Source organism: Neolamprologus multifasciatus, chromosome 10, assembly GCF_963576455.1.
Source record: "Neolamprologus multifasciatus chromosome 10, fNeoMul1.2, whole genome shotgun sequence".
Taxonomy (NCBI): domain Eukaryota; kingdom Metazoa; phylum Chordata; class Actinopteri; order Cichliformes; family Cichlidae; genus Neolamprologus; species Neolamprologus multifasciatus.
In genome coordinates, this window is record NC_140448.1 from 3,779,959 (window position 1) to 3,807,624 (window position 27,666).

The 27,666-nt window shown below is 38.7% G+C and overlaps 1 protein-coding gene across 4 annotated transcripts in view; it reads left to right on the top strand.

Moving 5' to 3' along the window:
• Positions 1-12,421: 12,421 nt before the first annotated feature.
• Positions 12,422-27,666, top strand: part of samsn1b (SAM domain, SH3 domain and nuclear localisation signals 1b) — a 76,907-nt gene continuing 61,662 nt past the window's right edge. The window contains exons 1-13 of one of the 4 annotated variants that reach the window (XM_085175935.1): positions 12,422-13,984; positions 15,283-15,417; positions 15,580-15,623; positions 15,714-15,754; positions 15,871-15,951; positions 16,190-16,266; positions 20,316-20,433; positions 20,514-20,902; positions 24,204-24,281; positions 24,404-24,529; positions 25,964-26,096; positions 26,343-26,494; positions 26,776-26,958. In XM_085175935.1, the coding sequence (XP_085032061.1) occupies positions 13,961-13,984; positions 15,283-15,417; positions 15,580-15,623; positions 15,714-15,754; positions 15,871-15,951; positions 16,190-16,266; positions 20,316-20,433; positions 20,514-20,902; positions 24,204-24,281; positions 24,404-24,529; positions 25,964-26,096; positions 26,343-26,494; positions 26,776-26,958 (1,581 nt within the window). In that variant the 5' untranslated portion in view covers positions 12,422-13,960. The remainder of the gene's footprint in view (positions 13,985-15,282; positions 15,418-15,579; positions 15,624-15,713; positions 15,755-15,870; positions 15,952-16,189; positions 16,267-20,315; positions 20,434-20,513; positions 20,903-24,203; positions 24,282-24,403; positions 24,530-25,963; positions 26,097-26,342; positions 26,495-26,775; positions 26,959-27,666) is intronic. The other 3 variants (XM_085175936.1, XM_085175938.1, XM_085175937.1) reach the window with 3 other exon arrangements.

The window sequence follows — 27,666 nt, forward strand, 5'->3', positions numbered from 1 at the left end:
GGGTTTTCTCTGCGTGTTCCAGTTCTAAGAGGTGCATGTAAGGATTTTGGGCAGAAAGTGACCATCTGTTACCAAGTACACCATTACATTGTCACACGAGATTCCACACTGGTTAATATAAGATATGAGCTGTATCAGTATCACCAACGAGGTAGTGGTGCGACCTTAGAAACATGTAATCAGCTGTTCTTTGCAGTATCATCCATATTAGAAGCTGTCTATTGTTATGGCTACAAGTTTGTGTTATATAACAGTCAACTCTACATGCCAGGAATTAGGGGTGGTGGAAAAAATCGATACTGTGTAGCATGGTGATATTTTGTTTGCTAATAATGTATCGATACAGGGACAGCAGAAATCGATATTTTGTTACAAAAAAGGTTTTTGTGCTCTGACTTCAGAGCATGTTGATCCTTTTTCTGAGCAAGAATCCTGACATTCCTTCACTGTCCAAATGTGTTTAACTTGTTTTTGGCAGCAATAAACATGACAGTTTACTTATTTTAATTTAAGACATGTTTTATTTTAATTAAGTTTAAAACTTTTTGATTTAATGTAAAATTATATTTTGTTTTAATTTACTTTCAAATTCTTCAGTTGCTGAAGGGGCTGCATAGTTTTCATAAACTGCATAGTTCAGAATAGCTATAATTGTACCAGATGGTTGATTCAGTTAAGTTGGACTAGACTGTAATACAAACCGTTCAGTTTGTCAACAATAAAACTGAAATGAGAGAAAGACTGAGTGTGAGACTTTGATATTAGATAAAATGAATATTGATAAAGTTTACCTTTATGTACAGAATCTGAATATCGCAAAATATTTTTAAAAAATTGCAATAATATCGTATCATGCGTTAAGTATTGTGATAATATCGTATCGTGGGATGTATGGGGATTCCCACCTCTACCAGGAATGTGAGCATATATGAAGAATTTTATTTCTCAATGAATTTAGACTCCTCAAAGTCCTCATGAGATACAACACATTTAATGAGATGTGCGTAGATTTAAACTACAACTTGGTTTCTTCATAAAAGCATAAACATGTAAAAGGTTCCTGTTTGTCTTCTACTGGTTCTTTAGATTGGCAGCATGGTGGCACGGTGTTTAGCACTGTTGCCGCACAGCAAGAAGGTCCTGAGTTCACTTCCACCATCAGGCCGGGGTCTTTCTGTGTGGAGTTTGCATGTTCTCCCCGTGTTTGCGTGGGTTCCCTCCGGGTACTCGGGCTTCCTCCCACCGTCCAAAGACATGCAGCTTGTGGGGATAGGTTAATTGGATAATCCAAATTACCCCTAGGTGTGAGTGTGAATGGTTGTCTGTCCCTGTGTCATGTCTGTCCCTGTGTGTTGGCCCTGCGACAGACTGGCGACCTGTCCAGGGTGTACCCCGCCTCTCGCCCTATGACAGCTGGGATAGGCTCCAGCGAATGGATGGATGGTTCTTTAGATGTTATTTTCACTCGTATAGCAGCATTATTATATGTTTGAGCGCTACCACACTTTCATTCAGTGCTTGTGTAACTGAACACCAACAGTGCTTTGTCATCTTACAGCCATAACTGCTTTTATGGCTCTCACAGACACAGTGTAGGTAATTAGCCCTGCTGTCACCATATAAAGGCCCTGCATGACCCCGGGGTCACTCTGGATCAAGGGTCACTTTAGGGCTAACAGTATGAGTGGTGAGCAAACATCAAGTGTCCACCTAATTTCCCACTGTATGGATGTCTTAGGTCTGCTGTACCTCATTATATTTTTCTCAGTGTATCTCTCAGTTTACTGTCCTACAGTGACACGATGAATTATGTAAAAGAGCAGTAAACAGCGATCTTAAGAGAGCCGGAGAGGAGTTCTGGCTGCCCTCTCCTCTGCTCGAATACTGTAAGGTTGATGGGTGAACGTGGCCCCAGGGACACGAGCCAATAGATGGTGATGGGCTTACTGAGAGTGACATTTAAGATAGAAATGACATCAAGTACGGTACTGCTGTGCCCTGCGGCAAGCCGCCACATGGAGACAATGTCAGCGTGATCTGACTTAGCCCCAAAATGCTATGGACTCCCACCCCCTGTGATGAACACACACACACACACACACACTTCTCTTACACATGTCAGCTGCTTCTCATGTCAAGTGACACTTAACAAGATGTGCCACCTTCCAGATGTGTGTGTGCTGCTCTCACCTTGAGGCGGATTTAGCTGCATGATATTTACATGAAGTATGCTTTTTGGGCTTTTTTCTTATATTTGTCATTTTTTTTAAATATTTGGAGCATTAAAGTAAATGCTGTTGTGTTTAACAGCATATACGCGGCCACTGCATTCAGCTACATTTAAGCTAAATAGGCTGAGTATGAGCAGAGGTGTTACTGTAGCCGTGCTCAGCAGAACAGATTTGATATCACGTGAGATCAAAACGGCAGGAAATGAGTTACAGTTGTCGGGGTGAATAGCTGCATCGCCGGGTAAGCTTGGAGTATCAGCAAACCACAAAATCCAATTATCTTATTCATACGTGACACAACGACCTTTGACCTAACATTCAAATGGTCCATTTCTGCAGAACTCGCAGTGGCACGGGAGGCGGGAGAAATTGTTTTGCCTTGTGCCGAAAGCTTATCTTGAACAGGGGTTATATTTTGTAAAAGATCTGTTTTGTGTCCTATATAAGTCATCAGAACTACAACTCCCAAGGAGAATAGAGATCAGATAGGGAGGTCCGGCATCAAGGACAGGGAAGCCATTTAAAGGTGACATTTCAGTCAACCCAGCAGATGCTGCCAATCTGTCATAGCTGGGCTCTATCTCCTGCTCTCATTTTGCATCCCTATCTCGTCCTCTCTGCCTCTCGCTGTCTCTGCATTACTTTTTCTTTTTCTTTTTTTTGCCACTGTTCTTCTGCTTTCCTCCTCTTTCTCATTTTGCTCCCTCTCCACCTCTCCCTCCTTCCGCCATCCCCCGCTCTGCTGATGAGGCAGCAGGGAGGAAGCGGCGTAATAAAAGGAAGCGCTAATGAAAGGTTGAGCGAGGTCAGCAAACTCGCATACCTTTGCCAGGCAAGGGGATGAGAGGTCATTTATTCCAAGGGGAACGGAGTGTTTCGCTTTTTGGCTGTGGGGTGTTGAAAGTTCAAAAGGTCACAATAAAGGGCGCAAGGTCGTAGCCTCTGGGCTGCCATTCTATGCGTCCTGGGGTCAGAGGTCGGCGCAGGAATGCCGGGAAAACCAGAAGCTGCGAGCCGGGTCATTCCCCGTTCGGATGAACACGTCTGAGTGAGTGAGAACTGAACTCGGTGTTATTCTTGCAAGCGGAGATAAAACTTTACCTACAGCAGCAGCAGGTTTAGGCTGAAGGTGTAACTGGGATTTAATCTTTAATAATTACACACAGTGGAAGGTATATTATGGGAATTGATGGATCACATTATATTTAATCTGTCAAAAGAAGAATTACAGTGTTTAATTAAGCCTTTCAGGATTAACTGTTGCTGCATTGGATAAAATTTATGCAGTTAATATAAGATCCCTCGACAGCCATTCTTACAAGATTCTAGTGGGTTGCATAACTTATTGCAAGACCAAGGCTGTTCAATAATTCAGAAAACATGTAAAAGGTTTAAGATAGTGGACAATAAAGTAGATAGATACACTCCTCATATACCAGCAGAAGGCTGTGAGATGCATCTCGCTGAGACGGGCTCAAAGCTGCAGTGGAATGAGTAGGTGTGATACTGCCACCTGCAGGAGCAACATAAAACAGCCAGGGTGGTGCCGGCTTTGTTACACACTGTACCAGTGAGCTCTACAGAACGTGACTTTACTAGAAGAGTTTAATGTGGTGACACAAAACAAGAAGACTGCAGCAGAGTGACTGAAAATGTGAATCACGGTGATTTAACGTGTTAATTAGACCCTGCTGTCAGATGTAGATCTCTCTGTTCTCGCTATAAGAAACCCAGACACCAAACTGCTCCTTATTCATATGATTGTTGGGCTTTTCTCTCTGTATCTATGAAGCGCCTTGAGGCGACATTTGTTGTGATTTGGCGCTATATAAATGAAATTGAATTGAATTGAATTTTATTATTTGCTTCGAGCCCTGTGTACAGGAGCTGCATGCTAAAAGATCTTTTGTTAAAAGGGTTGGCGTAATAAGCAAATGCTTCAGCCAATACCTTTTGATTAGCCTTGTCTCATGCTTTCTTGCTTTGTGGTAAATCTTTGTTCTGTCTTCACTGAGATATTTGAATGCTAATCAATAAACATATCAATCCTAAAAAAAAATCCTTATTCACTCAGCTACAGTGAATAATGGCTAAAATGTTACATTTAACATATAACTGCTGATAGATTGTGCTCTAAAACCCAGAGGCCGATCTCAGATCTGTGCTCGAGCCTCATCCGGACAGAAAAAAACAACAAAGGCTATTTTTGTCATTGCTGATTATTAGGTTGGAAGATTCAAGGATTAAAGCTACTGAGGTTGGGAATTTTTGAAGTTGCATTCCCAACTTGTTCCACTAGAGGGCAATACACAGATATTCAACATGAGATGAAAATGGCTAAAAGCTGCATTTTGATGTGTTTAGACTTTAATATTCATATAAGAGTCCATATAAAACAACAACAAAGCATTACAAGTCATAGCTCACACCATTGTGCAAAAATAGTAACACTATATAAGAACAGCTTAAAAAAAAGTTGTTGTTTCTCACTCTCTGGGCAGTATTTCTGTTTATGGGAAGAATATTGTAAACTTGATTTTGTTTTCTTTGTTCTTTATAAATGTACTTTAATAAGTTTATAGTGCCGTACAAATCAGATAAGCGTAGCATGACAGATGTTTGCTTTGAATACACAAACTTTATGCAGGAGTAGGTAATGGATAATGGACACTGGACATTATATTCTTCATTCTTCATTTCCAGTTAATACTTGTACAGCTGCTGTTATTGTGTATATATATATTTATATTTCTTCATACATTCTTATATATTTCCATACTGTGTATTGTGTATTTTGTTGTACAGTTATTTTATTTTCAACTTTAATTTATATATTTTATCTTATTCTTTCCCAGTTAAATTTACCCTTCATTCTAATTTGTGTTGTACAGTTATTTCATTTTTAACTTTAATTTTTATATTTTATTTTATTCCTTCCTAGTTAAATTTACCCTTTTTAATTTTCATATTTATTTCCTATCTTATTCATAGCCTTCTCTTTTTTTTTTCTTTAGGTCACGAGCAGTTGTCTAAGCATTTCACTGCATATCGTACTGTGTATGTGACAAATAAAATTTGAATTTGAATTTGATTTAATAGCTTTGTAAATACCTGAACATGAATAACTTCAAGCTCATTGTATAATATTATACTACGGTATCTTTCCAACTAACCAGGCAGCTCATTCTCTTTTTCTCGACGATACTTTTTTAAAGACACATTTTGTGTCAGCATGAAAAGAAAGGCAGATGAGATCAGAGGTCAAATGTGATATTTAAAATTCCCACATAACAGCATCATTCAAAATGATGCCAATACAAACAAAAGCAGTAGAATTTTAAACATAGTTTTAAAGATAAAAGACATTTTATGAAAGTTTGACCTTTTTTGACCTCAAAGAAGAGGTCAGAGGTCCAAAGTAAGGCGATATTTACAATCCCCATATATCATCCCCTATATGTTGTCAATACAAACAATGGCTATAAGAAACATAGTTTTAACATAGCTGTATATAGGATTATTAAATCAGACCTTCACCCTAAAGGAGAGGTCAGAGGTCAAATGTTACATGATATTTTAAATCTTTATAAGCTACTATACGCCAGATTTTAATTGATTGTTAACATGATCCCACTCTACACCCTCACGAGGTTTTCTCTGAATTTATTCAAAACTTTTTATGTTTCATTTTAACAGACAGAAAGAATAACATGTGTACAAACATAACCTCCTTTCTGGAGGTAATAAATCTGATATAAAGGCCAAATGAAAAAGTCGTGAATATTAAAAAAATGTTTGTTTGTAAATACAGATTTTTAGTAATCAGATAGAAAATCTCTATTATGCAGTAATATTTTGTTTTGATACGATACAATTTAATTTCAGTTACACCAACAATTCATCAGACATTTGGAGGGGTGCTCATTTACGTTGCTGTACTCGGTAAACTTTGTGAATTCTGTTTTGTTTACTGACTCAATTCCAAAACTTTGGGACACTGAAAAAACAAACAAACAAAAAGAAAAAAACAGAATGTAATGATTTGCAAATCTTATAAGTCTTATAGCCCCTTTTTCCCCTTTTTTTGTAATAGAACATATAAAACACATCCGATATCAAAACTAGCAAATTTTAAAACTTTGAATTTGATGGCAGCAGCTCACCTCAGAAAACTGTGTTTACCACTGTGGCCATAAACATCTGGGAACTGATTAGTTGCTGGAGTTTGGGGACAGTCTTCTCTGATAGAGGATTCTTGCAGTCCTGCGACTTTTATGTCTATTTTATTTCATGACACAGCAAATGTTTCACCTGGTCACAGGTAGGGATGGGTACCGGTATCCGGTGCCATGATGGCACCGGTTCTGACATAAACGGTAGTAACCAGACCGAAAAGCAGCGCACATTTTGGTGCTTTTTTTTTTTTCCTGAGTGTGATAAGTGTGATACACTTTAGATTCTAGCCAATCATTTTACGTTTCCGAGGATAGTAGGCGGGTCCAGGTACGTACGTTCTTTTAGAGCAGAGCTACAGATTAAAAATGCCCAAGGCGAAGCGGTCAAAAGTCTGGCTGTACTTCACAGCAAAAGATGCAAACTCAGCAACTACATTGAGTAGGCTAACCACGTTATTACATTAATGCATGTAAGGTGAACTAGCAAACACCATCATAGCTACATGCAGCTGTCTTCTTGTTTGATGGCAGATACTCCCTTCACCCTGGACAAAAAGGCTAAAATGACCAAAGAAAAAGTGGAAAACAGTTAAACATGAGAGGTTTTTGGACAAAGTTTGTGTTTTTTCCATTGATTAAGCTGCTTCCAGCCAAGAGTGATACCATATATGCCCAATAGCTGCAGAAAAGGCTAACATTGTTATCTTTTTACAAAAAAACCAGCTGAACATGAGAGGTTTTTGGACCAATTTTGTGTTCTCCATTCTTTAAGCACCGGTTTGAGCACCGTTTAAGCACCGGCACCGTTTCAAAAGTACCGGTTTGGTATCGGATAAAACCTAAACGATACCCATCCCTAGTCACAGGTCAGAGAGGTAAAGTACAAAGTTCAACACGGCTTATCTGATCTGATCTGAGAGTACTGAGACTCTGCAACATCACCAAGAGAACTTCAACATTAGATGAGCCTCTTTGAACAAACACTTGGTGACAATGGAGAGGAAGAAATTCCAAACTTCTTTTTAACAGGAGCTCTAACAGAATCTGAGAGGGGCAGTCCTCTGCCTCAGCTGGCTGGTAGGTCAGGAGCAAGAGAAGAGAATAAAAAAGCAAGGCAAGTTTATTATAGCACAATTCAACACAAAGGTGATTCAAAGTGTTTTACAGAGACATTAGAAACAAAAACAAATAAAAAGCATGATTTAAAATTGATTAAAACAAACAAACAAAACAGTATATAAAATCAAAAATCAAAACAGATAAAATCAGTAGTTAAAATGTACATTTTGAAATTTAAACTTAAGTGTGGATTTGGTGCTTTATTTAAATGCAGCTGAGAACAGGTGAGTCTTCCACCTGGATTTAAATAAACTGAGTGTTTCAGCTGATCTGAGGCTTTCTGGGAGTTTGTTCCAGATATAAGGAGCATAAAAGCTGAATGCAGTAAAATAGATCAGTGACACAGTTTAAATTCAAGACTCTAAACCACGATTTCTACACCAAATGTCCTTCTGCCTGTGGCAGATGTTCTGTAGCAAGCATCCAAATCCAGGTGCAAGGCACATGTTGTAAACTACGCATGCTACAGAAACCAGATTGTTGCTGAGTGGGTGCTCCCAGGTGTGAGTGTGTTCAACCGGGTGAGTGTGAAGTAGGATGGAAAACAGCTTTCATGCTCACTGAGCTGACCCTTACAACAGCAAGGAAAAAGTGAGGAATATATCTGTGTGTGTGTGTGTGTGCGTGTGTGTGTGTACATGTTTAGACATCTTTGTGAGGACAGAAAATTGGCATGGTATTATACTTATGGGGACAAAATGCCGTCCCTACAGGTTTGAAGGCTTTTTTGAGGCTCAAAATGTGGTTTTAGTTTTAGGGGTACAATTAGGTTATGGTTAGGTTATGGTAGATAATTAGGATGGTTAGGATTAGGCATTCATTTTTGATGGTTTCTAACCAGGCTTTCATTAACATGAGTCTAACAACGATCCAGCGATGAGTACCGTGCTTCTTCCCTTTAAATAGTAGCAGGCAAATGAGGTACAGGTGAGCATCATCCTTCTCAGGTGTGTAGGCCAAAGGCAGGAACCCGTAACGAGTTCCGTCCAGGCGACAGGGGGAGAGAGAAAAACACAAACAAAACCTGCTGCCGGTGTGGGCCAGCCAGAGAGACACGGGACCGTGATAGTATAAACAGTTTGCGAGAGCCTGAATGGCAGAACAAGGAAAGAGCACTGAGATTTAAACCATGCAGGATGGATGCTGATTGGCTCGGAGAAGGTGGGCAAGGCAATTAATGCTCTAGAGCAATGAGTGTGGGAAAGTTGAAGTAATGTGAAGAATATACTAATAGAAAAAAATCCAGAAATACCCAGCTTACACATAAGCTTCATTAACCCTTTAAAACCGGTCAGAGCGGGCACGCTCTGTTTTGCGTAACTATTTTTAAATCCCGGTAGCTCTGCAACCACGTGAGCTAGTGCAATAATTTATTTTGCATATGAAACCGAAGGAGTTGTACTTACATCTTATGCCATCAGCTTGTCCTCGGTCACAGTTTCCTTCCACATATAGCTTTGCAGCAACAAAAACATAATATTCCAGAAACACGCTTTGCCGATCCGATCAGCTGTTCGTAACACTTCCTAAGTTGGAATAGACGTCAGCATGAACTATCACATGTCCGCCATGACCTGCCCGAAACCGGAAGTGACGTCATTTTCGCGGAAATGTAGTTTTTACCATCCGGGCCTGGTGTTTTTAAAAGTTATGTTTGACTTTATGACTTTCTGTGTCGTTTCTGGGATGTTTAGGACTCATATTGCTGCTGGAAATAGTTTATTTTGATGCATATGCTGCTTTTTTGCAAATTTGCATTATAATATTTATTTTCCTTTTTTCCTGCAGTGTATAAAAATTGGTGTATTTCAAAAATAAAACTATGAAGACGCTCAAAATAAATTTCCTGTGGTGGGAAACTATTTTGTGCAACTTTTTTGTATTTACAGTTTTGAGGGATAAGCCTCTTAAATTTCTCTAACTAGAAATATATAAATAAAAAACAAAAACGATTTTCAATTTTTTTGTAGTTTATTGCACTTTTTTGCAATTAATGTAATTACTTTGCACTTAATGCAGACATAATATTAAATTCTGGGCTATAATGGTTGTATTGATGTATAGCAACTTGAAATGCTCCCAAAAATGACTCCACAGCATGTAAAAATATAATATAAGCTCTGGCGGACTTGGTTCTATGGTAGGTCTTAAAGGGTTAAAAGCAGGACACAATACAGGTGTGTAAATAAGAGGGAAACAGTTATACAGTTAAACAGCAGTAACAATAAAGATGTAGCCCTGCCCAATATAGAGTATTATAGCATCTCTTTTGAAATGGCTAGATTAGGCAAACATTGGGCAGGGAAAAACAATATAGATTGGATTTTAATAGAACGAGAGCTTGCATCTCCATTCACACCAATTGATATTTTATCACAAAAAGTGAACAATCATGGTAAGACGCAAAACCCTATTTTGAAATTTTCGAAAATGGTATGGTTGGAGGTGCATAAAAATAATATAAATAAGAGCCTGAAAAAAGCATGGGAAAGGGATCGAGGGCGTACAATGGATGAAGGTACATGGGATTCTATATTGTCGAACAATGGATTATACATTAGGGAAGCCAGGGGGAAATTTATTCAATACAAAATTCTTAACAGATACTATTATACTCCTTCAAGGCTGTATAGAATGGGGATTGGTAGAGATGACTTGTGTTGGAAATGCCAACAAGCCAAAGGTACTCTGATACATGCCCTCTGGGAATGCCCGCTGGTTTTTCCAGTTTGGAACACTGCACTGAATTATTCGCAGGGGTGGACACTTTGTAACCGACCCAGATCACCTAAATTATGTTTACTAGGAGACAAAGGAGAGGTGCCGCAATTAAATAAACACCAGTTTAGAGTGTTAAGTACTGCATTGGTAACATGTGCCCGTGTCATTTTGGAACACTGGAAGGACTCCCATACTCCAATGCTTAAAATGTGGAAAGACAGAATGATTGGGAATGTTGCGTGCGAAAAGATGCTGGGAAAAATACATCATGTGACGGAAGCTGCGGTGGAACAGTGGGACAATTTTTGCACCTACTTGTCTACCTGACTTGGACATTTGAGCTTAATACAACATCTGTTAAAACCTCACTGTTTATGTTTTGTTTTGTTTGAAAATGCAAAATCTAATAAATACTTGAATTATTTAAAAAAAAGATGTAGTGAGGGCAGGCGATTTTAACCCTGGTGAAGGAGAAAGTTTGGAGATGGTGGTGCTGACAAAAAAGACAGGACGCTGAGCTGGAGGTGGCAGACCTGAACATGTTCTTCATTGAGAGTGACAGAGATGGGCAAGATTAGAAACAAGTACTTCAGAGGGACAGCTCAGGTTGAGCAGTTTGGAGAAAGAGTCAGAGAGGCGAGGCTGAGGTGGAGAAGAGAAAGTCAATATATTGGAAAAAAGATGCTGAGTATGGAGACAGGAGGAAAACAGGAAGACTACAGAGAAGATTCATGGATGTAGTGAAGGAGGACATGCAGAGGCTTGGTGTGAAAGAAGAAGATGCTGTTATTGCAGTCTGTGAACTGTAACTAAAAGAATTACACTGATCTGATTTGCGTTACTATCTGTATAAAATAAATGGTTTTAAAATGTAAATGTTCTACAAGATTCTTCAGTATTCTTTCTGCAAAGAGAACAAACTGTGAGTAGCATCATTGTTTCTTATTAGCAGAGAGCATTGTCCTCATTTTCTGACCTAATTTTCAGCCCAGCCCCGATCACAGCAACATGAAAGCTCTTCTTTATCTCTGGATGAGAGACAAAAAGACAGCAGGGTAGGAGAAGTCGCAGACAACTGTACGGTGGAGCAACGGGGGACGGGGCTTTAAATCCAGACATCAGTAGTAATTGTAACAACGTCATTGTTAGAAGCTGATTCCATGGGACGGCCACCTGCAGAGAATGAGACCAACCTCAAGATCTGAAACGATGTTTATCCTCAGAATAGATGAGAAAGAGTGACAGGAATAAGAGGTTTATATTTAAGGATTTATGGGATTTGTCAGAGTGAAGCATAGTTATTTTTCAAGTGGCACAGTTATGAAAATAGGTTCATGCCAGTGAAGCTCCCCCGTCTCATACAGTATGATAAACTACTGAAATTATGCTTTTTTCCTAATAATTTTCTTTCTCTTTGACATTTCTAATTCATTAGTTAAATAAATATATATACATATATATGTATATATATATATATATATATATATATATATATATATATATATATATATATAAAACATATATATACATATATATGTATATAAAACATATATATGTATATATATATATATATATATATATATATGTATATATATACATATATATATGTATATATATATATGTATATATATATATATATATATACATATATATATACATATATATGTATGTATATATATACATATATATGTATATGTATATACACATATATATACATATATATGTATATATATATATATATACACATATATATGTATATATATGTATACACATATATATACATATATATATATATACATATATATGTATATATATACATATATATACATATACATATATATATATATATACATATGTATATATACATATATATATATATATACGTATATATATATATATATATATATATATATACATATATATATATATATATATATATGTATATATACATATATATATATATATATATATGTATATATACATATATATATATATATATATACGTATATATATATATATATATATATACGTATATATATATATATATATATATACGTATATATATATATATATATATATATATATATATATATATATATATATATAAAGCATATATATATATAAAGCATATATATATATAAAGCATATATATACTTTACAACTAAGTTAACGCTGAAAGTACAAACATCACTAATGTCACATAACTTTGCCGACATGTGGTCAACAGCAATGTTTTAATGTTCTTCGTTATTAAACATTCGCACATAAATAAGTGACATCATATTCAGTACTTACCTTTGACAGTTCACTCTCCGGCCGCTCCCTTCTGCCGTATTTTGCGGCAAAATTATCCACACCCACCGCCGCGCTATGAATTGTGGGATATATGGGACCACGAAGCGTGCACCGGACCACGCTTGATATTTGGGGAAATCGACGGCCCATTTGGAGTATGCATTTGAAGTACACTTCGAATTGGGACAGCCGTCGTCGTGTGGCGGTGACGTAATCGCACTTAAAATGCGTACTTCAAGCGTGCAGGCCCTGAATTGGGACACAGCCTGTGTGTTTCATTCAGTCTTTGTCAGGTTGTCTGCGTTCTTCCCTTCATATCATGTCAAGTTTCAGGTAATTCATGGTTCTGTTCAGGTCATGTTCATGTTTAATCTCATAGTTTCCCACATGCACCTGTTATGAATCATGTTCATGTTTTTGTCACAGTTATCATAGTTGAGTTTTTCCAGTTTAAGTTCTAGTTTAGTTTCCGCCCCGCTCGCCTTTGCTTTGTTCATGTACTCTTGTTATCAGCCACAACAAACGGCTCACTTTTTGTTCTAGTCACGTTTCACGCCCTGTTTCTGGTCTGCATTTGAGTCTAGTATTCTCTCTACAAAGAATCAGCTCCTGCTGATTGTGACAAAAAGCAAAGCTGTTGTTTGGTTTTACCAAAATCTGCTGTATTTATTTGCTTATTTATGTATTGTTACATAAGTAGCATATTAAAAATCTCTGATGGGCAAATGACAACAAACTGGACTGAAATTTCACAGACACACAGCTCCCAGTATTGCACATGTGCGCCTCCATAAAAAATGCCATATTTCAGATGTCTATGACAGTAAGTAGTTTCTCATTGTCTAATAAACAGAGGACAATAAAATCAAAATAAAATTGTAGCTGAGTACTTGAGTAACAGAAGGTTAAAGTATTACCTAAGTGATTACCATCTGTGTAAAGCATGCTTGACTTCAGCATGTGTGCAGACACAAAGACACATTTGATAATGCGATAAATCCTGATATTCATCCAAAACACTTTTTAACTGAGTAAAAAAGCTCACTGGGAGTTTAACCTCGCTCAACGATTGCATAATCTCCATGAAGTCATTATCATAATTATTTTAGACAGAGCAAAACAAAGGCAGCCTGTGTGGTTGATTGTCTTCTTGCTACAGGTGTCCTGATGCTTTCTGAGGCCAGCGTTGGACAGCAACGGCTCACTGCATCTATTGGATTAGGTGAGGGATTTGACTCTAGGAATAGGCCACAGGCTGGAGACAGCACAGGGGCTGCGTGAGCCTTTGCATCACGGGGGTGTGGTAGGGTGCTCGTGTGGGTTTGAGATGGAGGATGGTGTGTGAAAGTGTGCTTACGTGACCCGGAGGCTAAGCCTGTCTCCACTTGGTTTCGTTGTCTTCGACCCAGACCATCAGCCATGAACCTGTTCTGCTTCACACTGGTAAGATTCGTCTTTTGAACTGCTCTAAACGTGAGGTTAGCCTGTGAGGAGACACTTAAAGGAACTGGTGAACAGAGGAAAGTCATGGTGCTCTTATGGGAGACGCTGCTGATGTTATTATCGTTGACAGGTCTCTCTGCGGGATGAGACAATACAGCAAACAACTTTCCTCCAAGATTCGTTCCGGTTTCTTTGATGGAGTCTTTTTCTTCTTTACTATCCTTCTATTTCCTGCATTTTGTGCATTTTGTTGGATAAATGGTTCCATTATTACAACAGAGTTAGAAAATTGATTATCATATCAACAGATGAGCTTATAGTTGGTCTTGATGTTTCATATAAAATAAATATTAATATTAAGGAGCTGGGATATCATCATGTGTCAAATTTTATTTGTTGTTGGAAGTGAGACCTTCATGAGTGGGAACATTATATGGTGTAGCTGATCTCACACACCGAGGGGGCAGTAACTATCTGTAGATGACTTTTTTCAAATGTTGTATTATCTTATTATAATGAATGATTAGTGCGTATATGTCTGCATGTACCCTATTGTTGCCTTAACGGGTGGGTCAGTCTGAACGAAACAGACATCAGCACACATGGAGCAGCTGTTTGATTTTCCAATATAATATTTTCATTTCGTCATCTCTCTGGGAATATAATGTCGTGTTCCCCATTTATTTATTTTTATTTTTTAAGTTAGCCCGTACGTAACTTAACAGCCACCAAAATTTGTATCCACGACTGAATTTTGTTTGAATTAATACGAGTGGTTTTTGCATAGCCTGTAGCAAAAAGAGGAAGCCCTGTGCTAACCTGCGTACACAAAAAAGGTTCAAACCCCGCCTGGGGCCTGTATTCTCTCTCTCTGGGTTTCCGGTTTCCTCCTACAATCCAAAGACAATGACTGAGACAGGTTAACTGGTTCTAAACTGACTGTGAGTGGGAATGGTTGTCTGTCTCTACTTGTTAGCCTTGTGACTGATTATCAACTTCTCTCACCCCAACCGGTCGCAGCAGATGGCCCCGCCCCTCCCTGAGCCTGGTTCTGTCGGAGGTTTCTTCCTGTTAAAAGGGAGTTTTTCCTTCCCACTGTCGCCAAAGTGCTGCTCATAGGGGGTCATATGATTGTTGGGTTTTTCTCTGTATCTATGAAGCGCCTTGAGGCGACTTTTGTTGTGATTTGGCGCTATATAAATAAAATTGAATTGAATTGAATCCTGATTACTATTAAAGTTCTTAGGTGGGTCAAATACTACAGTACTTAACAACATGCGTGCTGGCTTTCTGTTTAGGAGGGCTCCACAGAAAGCATGTATGAACCAGCAAACAACCAAAAGCTCAAGGAAGTCCTGCCCAAGTACCACTGCAGTCCTGTTCTTCTGAGGCGCAATGCTGACTGGGGCGGCTCGGATCCTTCAATTACTTCTGTAAGTCTGCTGCCTCTGAGCTTTTATAGACGTAATCAAATACTCAAACGTTCACTGTTACATTTAACTTATAAACACACAATGCAAAACACACAGAATAACTGTGTTCACAATTTTTGCGCACATTTGCGTACTAAAAGTTGTGTTCTTTATTTTACCAAGAACCGACCCCTGGGAAAGATGAAGTTTAAAAGAGAGAGCAAAAGGTGAGTTTTACATATATATTTTTTTATCATCTTGAGTTTATCTCAATTTTAAATTTCATTCAGGCAATAATTATTTACTTGTGATTTTAGATCATGCGTGCCAAAATCAGCCTTGGACAGTGAAATGTTAGGTTGGTGCAAAAGGATCACGTCTCAGATGTTCACATTTCTATTTCTAATTGTAGCTGTACCTTTCTATACGGCTACAATGTGACAGCTTCTTCCCTCTCCTCCCCGTGTGTTGCAGAAACAGACATTCATCATACCTGCTGGTTGTCATGTGGTGACAAGAAGGACTTGTTTCATCAAATGAAAGTCCAAGAAAAAGGTACAAAAAAAGAAAAATATATATATGTATATTATGTGTGTGTGTGTATGTAATAAAAATATGTACGTAATAATAAAAAATAAAATAAAATTCCAACATCACCTAAAACAAAGCACTTAGCAGAAACCAAAGTCCAGTGAGGTTTAACAAACAGCTGATGCATTACTCACTTGATTGTTGGACTTCATACAAATTAAGGTGAATAAATTATTATACAATATGTGGATTGATCCTGCAGACATGTGTGACAGCAGCAAACTGACAAGAGAAGACAAAGTGAAGGATGTGAGGTCTGACAGGACACAGACTACTCAGGTACAACCACATCACTTCACAGCACATTTATGATGAGTAGAAGACAAAAGCCATGAAAACACAACTCTGTAGTTTCTCTATAGTGATTACATTTTGAAACGGAGCCAGAGCACACAGGGCACTACGTTGTATAATAGGGACTCTCACACTCGTCTTCTGATAAGGAGGCAATCACTTTAGCACCACAAATGATAGTTATTTGCAAAGCTGTGCAGATGGCAGAGTTAAAGGTCTGGTAATCCTGTACCCACATGGATGCGAGTGCCAGACAGGCTTACAAATACCTGGCATTCCTGGATGTTTGTGCACTTGCCATGTGTGCATGTGAGCAAAACGATTGTGCACGTTTATCTTTGCTCACCATCCACGCTCTGCTTATGTAACCAAGGAAAAAAGGGGGATTAGATAAAAACTGTGTAAAGTACCAATAAAGATATAAGAATATAATACATCTGTCAGATAATAATTAAATTATAACAAAAGATACGCTTCGTAGGTTCGGATGGAGGTAAGAACTCAACATCTCAAACAAATCTCTGAGAGGTCAAATGTATGTCAACCAAATCAGATACAGAGTCCACCGTAATCTGCTCTTTAATCTTTAATCTCCTTTATAAGGACCTTTTATATCTTCCCCGAGGTCTTTAGAACACCTGAATTTGATACCGTTTACCGCATTTCATGCCAACTGCTGATAAGGTAGTGGAGCATGGAACATCGCTAACATCACACAAAAACCAAATACACAATGAGACCTGTGTACACCACGGTTACACTTTTTGAATGATGTAACTGGAACGTAGGCAGGAAATGCTCGGATCTTTTACTTTAGCAGTTGTTCCCGTGGTTACCAACCTATGGAGTTTTTGTCCCTTCAGTGCTTTAAGTGACTGTAACTGCAACATGACAAAGTAGTCTGTAGATTTAATTACTCCAGAAGATTGTAACACCTTATAATAAAGATCCCCACCTATGAGCAGAGATCTGATCTGATCAGTAATCTGATTACTTTTTTCAAGTAACGAGTAAAGTAAGGGATTACTATTGCAAAAACGGTAATTAGATTACCGTTACTTTCCCGTAGGAACGCTGCGTTACTGCGTTACTAAAACCGTGATTTTTTTTTTGCGAGAATGTCTCATGACAGTGACGTAAGCGAGTGCGACGTTCGTGACAACAGCTGTGTGCAGATCAACAATGGATCATATATCGAGTGCAGAGAGAGTATGAGCGTGCAGCGTTTAAAGCGTGGAAGTACTGACCTTACTTTGAGTTTGATTCCATAAAAAGTGACAAAAACATTAGTGTCCGTTGTGCGTGGGAAGAAAACTTCTTTTTACAGCGAAAAAAACCCCTAAACTTCTGAGCAAACACCGAGTAGCTACGACGTAATGGGAAACTCACAGAGAAACTCGCGGATTCTTCCACTGACCGCTGCGGCACACCTGCACCAGGGTAAACCTCCGCCTACCCCACTCCTGCTTTACAGGTGAAAATAGAGCAACAGGACCGCTAGTCTTTGACTTTATTTATTTTCTGCTGTGTTTTACTTGCATCTATTTGAAAGACTGAGTGTAAACACACAAAATATTTTATTTTATGTGCTGGAATGTGCAGAAAATAAGTTTAAATGTTAAACTAATTTCTTCCAGTCAGAGAATGTTGCATATAATTAAATTTTTGCTTGATGCATAAAGTTAAAAGATTAAAACTAATAAAACAAGTTTTAAAAAGAGACTTTTCCATTTGATTACATTTTGTATGATGATTATGCAGAAAAAGTAGAATTGGGCTGAAAGATCTATCACTTTATCACCTATTCAGGTTGTAAATCGTGTTTTTAAAAAGTAACTAAGTAACTAAGTAATTAATTACTTTTGAAAATAAGTAATCAGTAAAGTAACGGGATTACTTTTTTTGGGGAAGTAATCAGTAATTAGTTACTGATTACTTTTTTCAAGTAACTTGACCAACACTGCCTATGAGCAAGTACCTGGTGACAGTGGGAAGGAAAAACTACCTTTGAACAGGAAGAAACCTCCGGCAGAACCAGGCTCAGGCAGATGACCCAGTTGTAAATTTACAATATCATCCAAATAATACCTTACATTTTGTGTAATTAGTACCAGTAAAAAATATACACATATTTATAAAGGTTATTAAAGAGTGTCACCCCGAGGTTTAATGGGACAAAGTCTAATGAATGAGCCTCAGTTAGATCTCACGTTCACATAAGCAGTAGCAAGTCAAAATATCACAGCTTGCAAAAATTGAAAACCTGGAAGCGGGACATGCAGTTGGTGCAGTCACACCTGCACACTAGTCTGACCAACTCTGACTGTTTTTTCCTTGTTTTGGGCAGATGTGAGGAAGTTTGTCTGCGGTATAAAATTAGCATACAGAGATCACTGGAATGATCTCAAGCCCTGTAGTTGTTTGTGGGAATGAGATGTAGCCTCAAACTGAATGTTAGGTGTACCAACAATTCAATGCAAAAAAGGTGCTTTAGCACAGATGTCGCTTTCATTTGGAGGAACAGTAGTGGTTTATGGTGCAGTAGGTTTCTAGACATATTCCACGATGCAGCTGGTCGTGTTTCTACAAACTAGAAACACGACCACGCTGTCATGTCTTATAATCATAGTGCTGCGGAACAGCTGAGAAAATCCTGAGGCTGTCAGCAAAGCCAGGCAGGTGGGACCCATTGATCCAGTGTAGAGATATCATATATATTACCTATATGTGCTATAAACAGTGTTGGGAAGGTTACTTTTAAAATGTATTCCATTACAGATTACAGATTACATGCCCCAAAATGTATTCTGTAACGTATTCCGTTACATTACTCAATGAGAGTAACGTATTCTGAATACTTTGGATTACTTAATATATTATCATGCTGTTTACAACTACATGAATGTACTATTGCTGTGATTTATTACTGTTACTGAAGGTCCGCGGCTCCGAACCGTAGTAAAGGGACCTCTGGCTAATACGGTGGGTTCTGTGTCGGCTCGTAGCTGAAAACTAGCTTTACTTTGTTGTCTGGGTCAACTTTGCTAGCAGAGACAGAGAGAGGCGTTGAAAGGCTGCTCCAACAGAACTTATTGTTTTTGGAGGAAAACACGAACACGGTGTACAGTCGAGTCTTAATAGCTTACTTACAACTGGGCTCGTCAGGCTCTCTTCTTGGCTGCAGTGGTTATTATTATATTTACATGCTTCCAGCTCCCGTTTCTGCTCGATGACAGCTCGTACTTTTCCTTTTTCTCCCTCCCTCGCTCACAGACACATAACGTGTATGGCAGTCCATTCTCCCTGCAGCACGGACTACACTGCCTATGATGCTACATTCTTTAGAGCTATACCTGTAGCATTCTGCCTATTAGCTTAGCACAACAACAACAAAAAGGCCTCTCTCACCCAGGAAACACGCAGAGAGAGAGCGTCACCCTGTAACCATGGCAACCGTAAGGCTGCCGCCTGGAACAACAGAACGTAGCTGTCAAACAAAACCCAAACAGTCCTGACCCGCCACAATATGAAACAGGGAAGTACCGCCGTGTAATCCATTTATTTCAACAAAGTAACTGTATTCTAAATACCACCTTTTTAAACGGTAACTGTAACGGAATACAGTTACTCATATTTTGTATTTTAAATACGTAACGGCGGTACATGTATTCCGTTACTCCAAAACACTGGCTATAAATATATATATATAATATAGTTGACTAAACTGTATATAGTGGATTCAAATCAAAGCTGTACTGAAACAAATTACAATGTGGGCCACAGGTTTTAATCTTCTTAGTATGATTCGAAAATTAACATGAATAGATTCGGCAGCAGTCGTTTAGCATGAAGTAAATCATTGTTAAACAGAAAGTATTATACTTTACTGGCAGTAAGGTGGAAGACCTCATAAAACTAAAAACCCTATTACTCTAGTATTTAGTGTTGTTCTATCTGTTCTGGAGACGTGGTTGGTGTTGAGTATTTATACACTGCACTGATTGTGTGCATTTGTTTTGTTTGCTTTAATCTAGGAGAGTAAGACATCAGCTGATGCATCGGAATCAATAAAAACGACAGCAAGACTAAGGAAATTACAAGATTTTGTGCAAGCAAGAAGTGGAAAGGGAAAGAGCACATCTAAGAGTAACGGTGAGCTACTCGTGAGGATGCTTTCCAGTTTTTCAATGAACATGTTTATAATACATGCAACATCTGGTGATCTCATGTAGCAGATGCAGAAATTGTGAGCAACAACAACTCGGTCCTAACCTGCATCGGCCGGAGGAGGAAGACGGAGAGGAGGCTCTCCAAAGCTGCTCCGCTGCCACAGCAGCTGTTACAGCAACACGCCAGGAATCTCCATAAAGATCCAGAGGAGGATGAAGCTTGGAGCACAAGGGTTGGAAATTACCTGTGGAGCCCTTTTGACTATCCACAGACTTTCTTCTCTCAGACTTGCTACCAACCTCGACATGGACTTTGTGAGCTGCCACAGACCACAGAATGGGATAGTTTTGAGACCCTCGTACGCTGGACAGAGCCGGATAGAAAACAGTCGGGTCTGTCTCCTCCCCAAATGATCCGCTCCATCACAGATTTGCATCTCTACCAAAACACTGTAAGTTATGACCTTGTCACCATTACCATCCATCAGTGAAACTTTATCAATAGCTTCTAAGCAACGGAGAGAAAACAAAGCTGTAAATCAGGAACTAACAACATTTGATTGGGAGTATCTGTGATATGGGCCAGGATATTAGGGCTCGTGGTCAAATGCCATGTCCTAAATTATATACTATCATATCCAGACCATAATTTACACAATGAACATCAACTTGCATTTAATAAGACTTGAAACTTGACCAAAAGCTCTTTAGGAAAGTCTAGAGTAATTTATCCAATTCAATGCAACACTTTAGAAGGTCGGCTTATTTACTTCCTGGCAACTCGTTAGCTAAGAGCATTGGTGCATCATTAACTTTATTAATAATTTGTAATAATTGTTAACTTAAAGCATAATGTTTTTTTAATAAACCCGTAAAAATAACAACAAGTTGTGTTTTAAAGTCCTTATACCAGATTATTTGGGATCATATGGTATAATATAGCAGTTTCCCTGTTCCATTACTTTATGCTAAACTAACTAGTAGCTTACAGTGGTACAAGTATTTACCAGACTGGCAGAATTTATTTTATCAAATGTAATTTTCCCTAAATGATTATAAATTTAAATCTCTTTTTTTTTTTTTTATATTTTTGGAAACCCCCCAAATCCCCATAATTGTGATGTCCTCACCTGGATGACTGAGCATGCATCAAGATACATTGATGGAGTTATGTCTTCCTGTCAGCCAATGCAGCTTTCTGTTTGAATGAGCAAACCAATCCAAGACTTCCTCCTCCCAGCTCTCCTAAGCATCATTATTCTGTGCTTTGCAGAGCTCGCCCTTCTAAATGTGCTTCAGGGCTCTTTTGGGAACATTTAAGCTAACTGAACTGTAACTGAAATGTTCACCTAGCGCTTGTTTTAATGAAATCGGGAGGTTTTTAAGCACTGGTTTTAATTTCCAGCCTCAGTTATTATTAATGTTTTGTTAGCTCTTCAAAACATCATAATCATCATTTTAAAATAAATCAATAATGGACTGTTTCTATGAAGGGATTACAAACTTAATGTTTACACATTAAGTTTGTAACCAGGAAAAAGCTGCACTGCATTGTGGGTAGGGTAGATTTGCCATTTGACTCCCACTGAAGCCTAAACCTGCAGATCTTGCTGCTATTTTGATTTCCACAATTCATTTTTGTTGTTGTTAATGTGCATGTTGTGATTGATGTGATAGTAGCATTACATACAATTGTATCAGTAGTGTACACTGAAACGCTTAATTTCACAATATCAAAAGAATATTATCACTCTGCAGTTTATACAGTCTGTTGTCATTTAAGTAAACCTAATCTATTCTAATACTGCAACATATTAGCCTGTGCTCGTTTTAGACAGAGACTATGTAGACTTCATTTGGCAACTTAGTGTCGTTTTTTTGAACAGCGTCAGCTTGCATCCAGACTTACAAACACTCTCAGATATCTTTCAGCTCCTATAATGACACACATGACACATTCATTGAAGACTCGAGAGCGTGATGCAATCAAGAAACTAGTAATGAATGATTTTTAAAGTCTACCACACAGCACCTCAGGCTGTGACAGTAACCACAAATCGTGTTCAGTGGCTTCAGCCTACATTTAAATTATCAAGTGGTTCTTTGATTGAGTTAGAGTGACTCTCGAGACTACAGCAATATAATTTACTGAATGAAATCAGACTCAACATCATACATCAGAGCACATAGTTCAGAGAGCAGGATGAAGCAGCAGGATGGTTAGGAGAGGCAGATATTTACTTTTCAGAAACATCTGCCTTACTATACTTGTTTCCTGTATGTGGTATTAAGAGGTAGGGATGCAACGATACCAATTTTTTCAAACCGATACGATACCGATACTTGGATCTGAGTACTTGCCGATACAGAGTACAAAAACGATACTTCTACCACACACACACACACAAATGCAATGAATTGGAAGACAGGTTTTATTTTATTCTCTGCCGATAATAAATAATATCTTAATAAAAATGACCACAAAAAAAATTCAAGTGAAAAATAAGCACTTCTGTTAAATTATTGCAGAGTCTCCACATTGTAATTTAACAAAATATCACTGAACTATTGGCACTGTCTCGAGCTTTCAGAATAATAAATAAACACTTCTGTTTGGAATAAAATAAATACAAATTAGGTTTGAGAATAAAATAAACTTTTAAATTGTTGCAGAGTGTCCATATTGTAAACAAACAAACAAAATAACGAAAGTATTTGGCATTGATGAACTCCTCATCTGCCCGTGGATCATCAGTCCACTGTGCCGTTAAACCGAGGACTGACATCGCGCACACACTGCTTGCCTTTACCTCTTCAGAAAGTTTTGGCACCATTATCTCCCTGATGTGTGGGCGGCTGGGAATTTCATATCGCAGCTCAAGTATGCTGAGAAGAATCCTATGTTTTCCACGGCCGGCATTGGCTGGTCATCGAGAGCGATAAAATGAGTCAGAGCCTCTGTTATTTTAACTGCCCGTGGATTTTCTCTCGACATTTTTCATCGCTTTTCCAAAACCTGAGTTAAAGTTGGCTGTTCCACACTGCTGACATTTTGTTTAGCCTAGCTACAGCAGCCTCCAGTTTCTCTTTTTTTTATCTGGAGCTGCCAGTCTCACTCGCCTAACCCTGTGCCTGTTTAGCGCGGGATGTCCCCCTAGTGGCCAATCTAAAAAACTACAACAGAAATGACAAGCCACCCTCTGATTAATGAAATAAGTTAGTATCAGTTCATGGTATCGGTTAACTTTTACGAGTATGAGTACACACACATTTTACAGTATCGGCCCCGATACCCGATACCAGTATCGGTATCGGTGCATCCCTACTTGTTTCCTGTATGTGGTATTAAGAGGTGCTTATCCAACCACTCAGTGTGCATGACAGCGAGGGCTCCGTTTATGTCCTTGTTGGGAAATTAGCCAACACACACTGTAACAGATTTCTGAGAGCAGCATCGAATTACTGCTAAGCTGATGCTAATGGGCAACCTGTATAAGAAAGGATGCTTTGCTTCATGCTTCACCAGCTTCAGTGACACTTTAGGAAATATATGCAGCTGATCAAACATAAGCACATGGAAATAATAACTTGTAAAATGTATATTTAAGAAACTCCAACCACAGCAAAAATAGCATTTCTGCAAGCTGTGTAGCTTCCAGGGTTTAGCCTAATTCAGAACACAGGCTTTATATTGTTGGTGTTCATGTTGCCCACCAGAAAACACACATTTTAATCTGTCTTTTATTCAAACAGTTGACCAGGTTTGAGAGATTTGAAGCCTTAAGACAGCACTCGCCTTTAATGAAACCACAGGATAATGAAAGTTGTCTGGTAAGAGAGCCCAGCCTCCTCGTCCCGCCAGCTCGTTCATCTACGGATTCAAGCTTTCTGAAATGTTTATTTTCAGGAGCTGTGTTGGATCCTTCTGTTTACAGTGTGCTTTGTTATTCAAGCGAACGCGGGAGCAGAACGGTGAGCTGACCACATCGAGAGTGCGGAGGACAGAGCTGGAACATCTATCTCAGAGTGACAGGAAACACATCGAGGCCTCACCAGAGGGAACACAAACTATCATCTCTGTATGTCATGCATCTGCAAATGTTGTGTTAATGCAGGAATTTGTTCATGGCTTCATGTAATGAAATGACAAACAATAGTAGGAGAGGGACCAGAATGATCTAGTTATCCAGGCTCAGCTGTGAAACACATCTTCACACTCCAATATGAAAATAATTTTCCTGTTTAAATGCATTCAATGACATCCTATCATCAGCTAGCATTGCTAACATTTTCAGCTCAGTATGACTGGACAATGCTGGGCCAGGTTTGCCTTCTGAGGGAACTTAAATTTTGTTAGCGCCCCAGAATTTTTCTTTGCATTGATCATAGACACATGATGAATGCATTTCTTTAGGATTACCTTCACAGCACTTATTTAACTGACCAAAACTCAGAACAGTGTGAAAGTCCAACAAAATCAGTGAAGATCTAAAAAAGAGAATTGTAGATTTGCACATGTTGGGAGCCAGAAACTTATAAGATGTATGTTTGGAGGTGTAAAGACAAGGCTTTGTCCCCACTGTCAAGCATTATGCTGTGTTTGGCTGCCAGTAGCACAGGTATAATGCATAAAGTAAATGAAATAATAAAGGACAAGGAGTACCTCAAAAATGTTCAACTTCACCACAAATTCAATTCAATTCAATTTTATTTATATAGGCGCTTCATAGATACAGAGAAAAACCCAACAATCATATGACCCCCTATGAGCAAGCACTTTGGCGACAGTGGGAAGGAAAAACTCCCTTTTAACAGGAAGAAACCTCCAGCAGAACCAGGCTCAGGGAGGGGCGGGGCCATCTGCTGTGATTGGTTGGGGTGAGAGAAGGAAGACAGGATAAAGACCAAATTATTTCAGACGCTTGTTGATGGCTACCAAAAGCATCTGGTGGAACTTGCTAAAGGTCACTAACTGACTATTAGTGGGGTTGTATGGATATGTATTTTTGACCATGTGTATTAAGATAAAATCCCCCAAAATGTACACTTGTGAACCCAATTCTTGTTGTTTTTTTAATCACTTTGACATGTATGCAGTACAACCATTGCACCCTGTAAAAAGTGCAGTTTAAAGAAATCACTTAAAGATGATGTGCAGTATACAGTTTAGCCAAACTCATTTAGATTTCAGAGAAACAGGATGTTAAAAGGTGAGCACAGGAAGTTGGGGATTAAGTTCCTGGACCTCTGCTATAAAAAGCAAAGCAGTGTTTGCAGGATTAGGTATTTTGCTTGCCAGAGGAGCTGGCGTGTCTGGGATACTGAGCTGTTCAGTCACATGAGGAATCAAACACAGCAGCTTAGGGTCCTGACTCAGCTTTCTGCTTGGTTACCTTCGTCTTTTATTTATCCTAAAATTCCTGTGGCACAAAATCGACAGAGAACATGACAGAGAAGCAAAAGCATATACCGCATAGGAGATAACAACACGAATGAATGTTTTTACTGTGCAGAACAGAGACATGCAGAAAGGTGAAGCAGAGAAGACGGATGCTGACCATGGGAGACCAATTACTAAAGCGCACCATAGGTCCAGTATCTCTCTGGAAAGCCTCTACAGCCTCAACAGCAGACAAAGCTCCTCAAGTAAGCACCTCTGGGCACAGACCCAAGCGCATCCTTCACACCACAACCCAATGAATTATGCAATCCTTGTGTTCTGAGTATCCGATTATCCCTCTTCTGATGCACTAATTTGTCCAGCTACACTGACCGCTGACATATCAAAAACAGAATCCCCATCTCACACTTGTGCTGCTGTGTTACTGACATGTGGATGAGCATTTTAATTCTGCTGCCCTTTGCTGAAACCTCTTGTGTTCTGTTTCCCAGGTGGAGTCACCAGTGGGTCAGACTATTCCAGTAACAGAAACAGTCTGAAGCTAGAGGACGATCTGCTGTGCACAAGACAGTTTTGTGGCAGAGCCAGAGTCCATACGGAGTATGTGCCAAGTCCATACGACACCGAGTCCCTCAAACTCAAGGTAAACAAGTACGGCAAGCAAATGGAAAATTATTATATTACTATATTATCTTTGATATTTGTGGATTTAAGTTATGACTGATATTCAGATGCTAATTTTAGGGCAATCTCTGCTGGATTTTGAGCCATGCTGGCTACAGTTTTATCACCTTGGTCCAATGATTGGCCCAAAACGTGTGCTTTGCTCCCATATCTTTGAGATTAAAGTTTGAATCTTTATCAATGTTCTATATGTACTATTATCTATTAAGAAATGTAATAAAATGGAATGATTTTACTCAGGTGGGAGATGTCATTGACATCATAACCAAGCCTCCCATGGGAATATGGACAGGCATGCTGAATGGCAGAATAGGAAATTTCAAGTTCATCTACGTGGACGTACTGAGGAAGGAGAACTTGGAAACACAAATCCACAGACACAAATCAACTGTCCAGGAAGTGCTGAAGCGTCTCAGTCTTGAGGTATTTTGCCCTTATTTGAACTGATTTCATGTTGTATCCCACATATTAAACATGTAACCAAAATCGGATTTTATCATCTAAAAAATATAGCCAGAGTCCGCTCTATTCTCTCTCGGGCCAACACGGAGATGTTGATGCTTTTATTACCAGTCGCATTGATTACTGTAATGCCCTGCTCTCTGGTCTTCCTAAAAAGAATATTTCAACTTTACAACTTTTACAAAACTCTGCAGCTCGTGTGCTGACGAAGACCAGAGGGCGGGCCCACATTACACCGGTTTTAGAATCGCTGCATTGGCTCCCCGTGTGTTTCAGGATCGATTTTAAAGTTCTTTTATTGGTTTTTAAATGTCTTAATGGTCTTGGGCCTTCTTATCTCGCAGATCTGCTTTTACCATATGAACCCTCGCGGACCTTGAGGTCCTCTGGTACTGGCCTTTTGATTGTCCCTAAAGTCAGGACACATACTCACGGAGAGGCAGCTTTTCAGTGGTATGGTCCTCGTCTGTGGAACAGCCTGCCGGAGGATCTCAGGGCCGCAGAGAACGTACATGTTTTTAAGAACAGGCTCAAGACCCGCCTTTTTAATTTGGCTTTTACTTAACGTTTATTTATTTTATGCTTATTTATTCTATCCTGTTATTCTATTGTTAATTTAGGTTTTACCTAATATTTATTGATTTTATTCTTATTCATTTTTTAATCTTC